This window comes from Oculina patagonica, unplaced genomic scaffold (genome assembly GCF_052425735.1).
Source record: "Oculina patagonica isolate OP01 unplaced genomic scaffold, crgOcupat unplaced657, whole genome shotgun sequence".
Classification (NCBI taxonomy): domain Eukaryota; kingdom Metazoa; phylum Cnidaria; class Anthozoa; order Scleractinia; family Oculinidae; genus Oculina; species Oculina patagonica.
This window is the reverse complement of record NW_027558534.1, coordinates 1-7,061: the sequence shown is the minus strand read 5'-3', so window position 1 is coordinate 7,061 and position 7,061 is coordinate 1. Positions and strand designations below refer to the sequence as shown.

The 7,061-nt window shown below is 37.6% G+C and overlaps 1 protein-coding gene across 1 annotated transcript; it reads left to right on the top strand.

Annotated features, from left to right (window-relative positions):
• Positions 1-420: 420 nt before the first annotated feature.
• LOC144641070 (uncharacterized) lies at positions 421-3,218 on the top strand (the record flags this gene model as incomplete). Its single annotated transcript, XM_078500124.1, has 3 exons — positions 421-640; positions 1,081-1,421; positions 2,133-3,218. Coding segments are annotated over 3 exons (773 nt in total), but the record flags the coding sequence as incomplete, so codon positions are not given.
• Between the last annotated feature and the right edge of the window lie 3,843 nt (positions 3,219-7,061).

Sequence of the window (7,061 nt, the reverse complement as noted above, 5' to 3'; positions counted from 1 at the left end):
AGAACCAGATTGCAGATTAGCCCAAAAGTCGACCCAGTGTTCCTACAACGATTTATTGTCAAAACTGAAATGAAACCGATTGGCCCAGGCTATCCCCGTCATTTTTAGCCGACAGGAGACTATCGTCTAGGACGCCCAAAGGGTAAACTATAAATCGGCCACGCCCGATTAATAAGAAAAAGTTAAACTAGAAAACACTTCTTCTTACTGTCATCGTTATCGTCATCATGATCGTCATCTTCATCATTATCATCATCATTGCCATCATCATCATCATCATCATCAACAACAACAACAAAAACAACAACATCATCATCGCCAATAACTGAACAACTGCAACAAAAACAAAACCTAAGACAACCCTTTAAAAAACACGTTACTTTTCTTACTTACTAATTGCTTCCTGTTTGTTTCTTCCAGGCGACGCATTTTTCACCTTTTCACTCCAAGCTTTTCCTAACGCTGATTTTACCGGTGTGGTTCCTGACCCAATTGCGCTGAATACGACTTTGTATTTCAAGGCTTTGGTCGAGACTCAAAGTGCTGACCCCAACCTTGACCTTTTCCCAGTACGCTGCTGGTCGTCAAAGAGTGCCGACCCATGGGTAGAGGATGATGACTTTGATCTAATAAGAAACGGGTACGTACTTGTATTGCCAATTCGGCAGTCAAGAAATAACGTTAACAAGAAATTGTCAATAAATAGCCTTGATATTCAGAGCCAGAAACACCACTCATTCTCCCCCTTAGTACCTTCCTCCCTCAATCCCTCTTTCACTCCTCTCCACTTGAACTGTACATGTTTCTGAACGGTTAGCGTTGATATCTCTTATGTTATTTATTTAAGTAACCTCTCTGGACAAAAGGTCTTAACTCCAACTGGAGATTTTGATAAATAAGCCACACATTTCGAGGAAAGTTTTCACATAACTTTCGACATTTTAATGAAACATGTTACTCAATTTAAACAATGTTTCAGTAAAAAGCTCGCGGTGCTTTTAGCTTTCTGTACATAGTTAAGAAAGTCCTTACTTGGTGGCAACAACCTAAAGTATTTGTTTTTGTCTCTTTTCCAATCAGTTGCGGTAACGATACAGTGAGTGAGGACCTGTACGACACATTGTTTTACAACTGCACAAATGACGGCATAGAAGAAACCTTCTCGCTACGTACATATCGGTACTTTGGGGAACCAGAAGACTCAGTGGTTTACATCCACTGTGATCTCAGGGTTTGCCTGGCAAATGAGCCCAATTCAGCGTGTGAGTGCCCTACTGTCGATGAATGTGACCCTGCTAACCGTAAAAGGCGTTCTCTTGATGACATAGTGGACGAATCTGAGGTGTATCGCGTGAGAGCTGGACCTTACATTTTTAAGAACGAAGAAAAAGAAGAGGAACAAGTAAACGAGGAAGAAGAAGGTGCGTAGAATCCATTGCTGTTTAACAAATTTCTGTCCTTGCTCGGGCTCGTGTAGATGTTAAGCCAAACTTTAAAAAAAAAAACATTTAGGTAGGAAAACAATCCCCAGTTGAATCTGATTGATTTTTCTGAAGAAATATCTCGTGGAAAATACTAAAAACAGTGTCCCAGAGCTTCTACATTTTTAATGTTTTGCAAATCCCGCTAACAGCTCGTGCCTTTGACACTCAAAACTTTTGCCTCGTCGATGTCAAAAGTCTGCATGGCTACGGCCCTGCTTGCATGGGTTTGTTCAGTCAAAAAACAGTCAGATCTGTGCGCGGTTAGCCGTTGTGGAGGAAGGAGACCTGGTTTGATACAGGGACACTAATCTCCAAATGTGGGCTTGCAACTAAAATGCGAGCAATTCCACAATTGGTTTCGGCTCCATTAAATCCTATGCAAATTGTAGAAAATTTAAGGAGGAGCCACCTAACATGTTCACATGTACTTGATCATCCGCTAAAGCTTTTTCAGACCTTTTTTGCATAGAGATGTTCGTTGAAACCGGCTGAAATATGTTTGACTGTTATCGTTTGTCCCCAAATCATAGACTAGGGTAAGTGTAATTAGGATTACTAACAACAGTCTGGTTATTAAGATTTTTTATAACTACCACTGCTGATTAATGTATAAAAAATAAAAATAATTCTTTTCTTCTCTTATTTTAGGTGAAGCTGACGAACAGGACAAGCCCCAGTCTTTCCCGACCAATGTAGCCATTATCGTGGCGGTCTGTGCTGTTGTCGCAGTGGCTATTATCTGCGCAACCGTCTTCCTCGTTGTGCGCAGTCGCAATAAGAGCAGGAATCCTCGCATATTTGCATGTGGACACCTAAGTGCGAGATCAGACCATTTCAAAGGAGCTGTATTTAAAAACTAAAGCACACATAGAGCAGACTCAATATTCTCAAAACAAAAACAACGATAACTTTTTTAAAAGAAAAGTGCGTATGATACAGTTTTAAACGTTTTCTCGTGCTAAGCTGTTGATGTTGTTTAATTTAAAACATTTTAATTTCTTAACAGACAGTTATTCACGTTCAATCCTCTTGTTCAAATAAAATCCCTCCCACGAAAAATCAATCTTATTTTTACAGCTCTTTTTGCTTTTTAAGTTGAGCCACGATTTTTTTAATGCATAAACAGAATTCTATTGTGCCCAGTATAGTAATACAGCCCTTCGTGGGTTTTTTCTTCTTTTAACTACTGCACTTTTTAAATGTTTGCACAAGAGCCCTGTAGAATTTTAAATAAGCATTGTATGTAGGCTCTAGCTTTTGGTGTCAATTTTTATTGAAGTAGTATCTAGTTTTGCTTATCTGATTATTCTTTTATTTTTTATTGTTACGCTTACTAAATCGAGCCTTTACTAAGGACTCTTTACCGCTGGAAGACCGAGTATTTTCAATTTCGATTAGATGTACCAGTGTAAATGAGTATATCTTAGTTTCCCAGAACGATTAGCAAATGCAGCTACTTGATAGATCTAAACTTATGTGGAATTAGAATAATCGAAAAACGCATAGGTGTAGGGGTAAGGAATGGTTATTTGTCAATATTAAAACCGCCCCAAACACGGGACAAAGCATTAAAAGACAGGATTTCGAAATATTAAGAGATTGTTCTTTTAATCAGAACTTTTGGTCTAAAGATTCTGTCATTCCAACTTAAAGCCAAACCAGTTTACCCATAGAAGTACAATAATGCAATGTATCTTGCACAGCAATAAAAATAACCTGTATCCTTGTATGCAATTATTTGTGTCAGTAGTAAATGTGAAAGTATAATTATGGTATTTACTACTTATAAGTGAGAACTTTGTTTAACTTTGTAAGGTTTTAATACACGGCTGACTGCGGTTGGGCAGTATTTAAAAATACTGATAACAAAGCCCAGCCACAGTCAGTGTATTAAAACCTTACAAAGTTAAACAAAGATCTCACTTATAAGTGTAGTAAATACCATAATTACGTGCGATAAAAGTTAGACGTTTCAGGCTTAGCCCTCCATCAGATTTTATGAAAACCTTGTTTTGTTCCAGACGAACTTTCAATTTGCGATATCCCTTTTTTTTTCAACCGTTCTGTCAAAGGTCCTGGCAGTGAAACATTCGATTCTGCGCTCGAATGAGGGCAACCCTAGATCAATATTTGAAGTAGTTTTTTAATTAAACATTCAATGATAAGAAATTAAGAATAACTTGGTCCTACAGTGTGAACATGGTGTGATGACATAAAAGGACTGTTTCACGGCTTGGCGCATGTGCAATTAAATTAAAGCTATAACGTTAGTTCATTCGATTTCATTGTTTAGAAAACAACCAGAAGCGTACGAATGCTTTTGCTTTTAAAAATGCCGCGGTCATTCGGGAAAACGTGGTGATAGGAGTGTTATTTCTCATTAGAAATTATTTTGTTTGTTCTGACTCGGATGCTTTAAGTACCTTGTTCGCTTAAGCCTGGTTCTCATATGATCGCCCCGATCGTTTCTATCGCCTCTGTCACATCAAAAAGTTTTCTTGCGATCGAGGTGATTGTATAAGAATATTACACAGACGATCGCTTACGTCCGCGGTGATTGGGGAGATCACGATCGCTTGGATCGCCCGTGTTCTATCCTTCAGTCTAGCTTTTTCCTTTCTTCCCCGTAAAACTGCAATAACTGAGAAGAAAGAAGACCATGAGTTTTGCTCTTTCATTGGAGGCTGCCATTGTGTTGGAGCTAGGACTAAAATGATTGTTTTTCGTAGGTCTTCGCTTATTCCAGGCGATCGGGGCGATCATATGAGAATCCCCGATCGCTTCCAATCGCTTCGATCGCCGACGACCGTTTTAGTATTCGCAAACGATCGATGCAATAGAATCGACCGGGGAGATCATATGAACCAACCTAAAATAATCAACTGCACTACAAAAAACTCGTGCTAACAAAGAGTTTATGAGATGATGTACATACTTGCAGTCTATCATGTGTAAAGCCAGAAAAAATGATGCACAAGTTTCAGAGCAAATGCCAACGAATTTAAAAAGAAAATGTCGAACTCACACATCGAATTTATTGTTGGTCCGTAGGATTTATTCTGGACACACGCACGAGTTATCTGCTCGCATCCGATTGGTTCATAGACAAAGGAATTGAGTGGGTCACGTCATAGCCTGCACCTGCGCCCAACCGTGAAAGTATTCATCGTAACGCAATGACACACTCAGGAGTTTAAAAGTGGTTCATAAAATAATTGCTCAATTCAAACTTTATTGATCATGTTTTTGCGTTATTTTCTCATTTCTCATTTCTCATTTCTGTAAAAGGAGTCAGACGATGTGGTGATTTTTATACATAATGTGGCGTTTTATACATACCATTTAAGAAATAAAATATCCTCTCAACTTGTAGTTTATATTTCCACCTTCAGTTTAGTTTAATTTCTTCCAAAGGAATTTTTGGAATGTTTGATCTCTTAAGTTGCTTTCATTTTGCCGGTAACCAAAATAACAAAAGAGCAACCAACCAACAATACAATTGTTTAGGAATATTTGTCATTTTCGTGAGCCCATTACCCTTTCATTCTGCAATTATAACTATCTCTTTCAAAGCTTAACACACAGATGCTTTTAAAGACATACATTCCATATTTCGCCCTTCACTCAATCTCGCACAGAAACTACTACAAAACTACAATAACAAAAGCGTTTTCTCGTCTCTCTCTCCTACCTCGCGAGCACATGGGATTTCGTTTCTGATCCCATTATATGCAACTTGGGACTAGGTACAGTCGCTCTCGCCGGGTCCTACTTGCTACACATAATCAAAAAGGCATCTGGAGCACAAGACGAAAACAAGATTTTTCATTTTTTTCGAGTATCTCTTAGTCAATTATAAAAAATTTAACATAAATTCTGTTTTCTCCCCTGATAATTATTACTGAAATGATATTGCAGACCTTTCAAAGGTAGACAAGCGAAAAAATAACTTGTAGACTTGGCAGACAACGCCGGAAGGAATCAGTCATATATACAAACATATAACTCGAAAATTACAGTAAAAATTCCTTTATGGCCGTGTTTGGATTTCGCTTCAAATAACCAGTGTTTTTTTTTCTGTAATCCTTGGATGGGATTGCATAAATAATGACATTTTTTATTCCCGTTTGATAAGTGTTTAATGACGTTCTTACTCGAACTTACGTCGAAAGCATGCTTTTGTTTCTTGGACTCCTTTTGTTTATACCACATCGACCACTTTAGAGCTGATAGACTAAACAAGATCTTTCAAATTTTTTGAGTTGTTCTTAGTTGATTATTTAGGCAATATATATTCTGATTTCTCCCTTAACATATTATTCCAAATTTTTACAACGAAGAATAAGAAAGAGTGTATGAATTGATATTTGATCATAAAACAAAAATCATTATAGAGACTGGCATTGCCATTCTTTGGCGTTGTAATCGTGTAAGTAAGGAACTTTCGTGATCCTCGGCAACTTTTCATGAGTCTTCAAATAGTTATTTTTTTCCAGAGCAAAACCTTGAGAGCTGCACGTGAGTTTTTTTTTCAACTCACATCGAACGAGGCCAAGCAAGAGAAACCTCTAGACGAGTTAAAAGAAAAATCTGAACAGTATCGAATTTAACGGGTTCGCACAAGACTGGACGAAAGTTGCCGAGTGTTTGTTAGAGTCTTTGCCTAGCCAAACGAGAGCTAATTCTGAACGAATTTTCCTTCGTATTTTGACCCAGGCTTACAATTTAGACAACGATGTGCCTTCATTTTAATTAGTGAATATTGAACGTTGAATTAAATGAGCACGTGGGAAATTTTAGGAACACAAAGGACGTGCACAAAGTAGCACGCCAAGGCCAGTTGAGTGCTTCTCGCACTTCTCGAGTATTCTTTAAAATTAACAAGTACTTATAATTATAACTCAACAATGTACGAGAAACAAGTTAATTAATCCCTTTATAAAACGTGCAAGAAATCGTTGCGCGCCCTATAACTCGAAAAAGCATGCGTTAAAACTGACCAATTGTAGTGCGCGTGATTCCTCGAGCATTTTGAAATGCTGTGGAATGTCAATTACTCGAACCTCCCAATAATTCGAACCAAAATCAAAAACTACACATTTACCCCCGATTTCTTGAATACCTTGATTTTTCGAACCAATTTTCCGGTTTCGTTTGAGGTTCAAAAAATTTGGATTCCATTGTAAATTTTAGTTAGGTGGGTGGATGTTTGATTTCATTTTTTCATTGCGCTGGAATGCGGTATTTCCCTGAGTGATTTACAAGTACACCAAGTCACTAAAAGCCCTGCTGATAAGAACTCAACACATGAATTGAACGCAAAGATGCAAGCACTCGAGTACAACAACCAGCCTTTAAAACGAGTGTAAATATATTAAACATGCAACAAAAAGTTGATATGTTGTATAAAACGAAATAAATATGAGTTCGCTGTTAATCAACATGGCTATGTTTAAAATGGAACAAATTAACCATGAATTTTATCAGTTTTCGATTACTTTCAGTTGCATTAATTACAGTACTCAATAATATGATCTATACTAAGCTAGTTTTTATTTTCAAGCTGAGAAGCTTTAA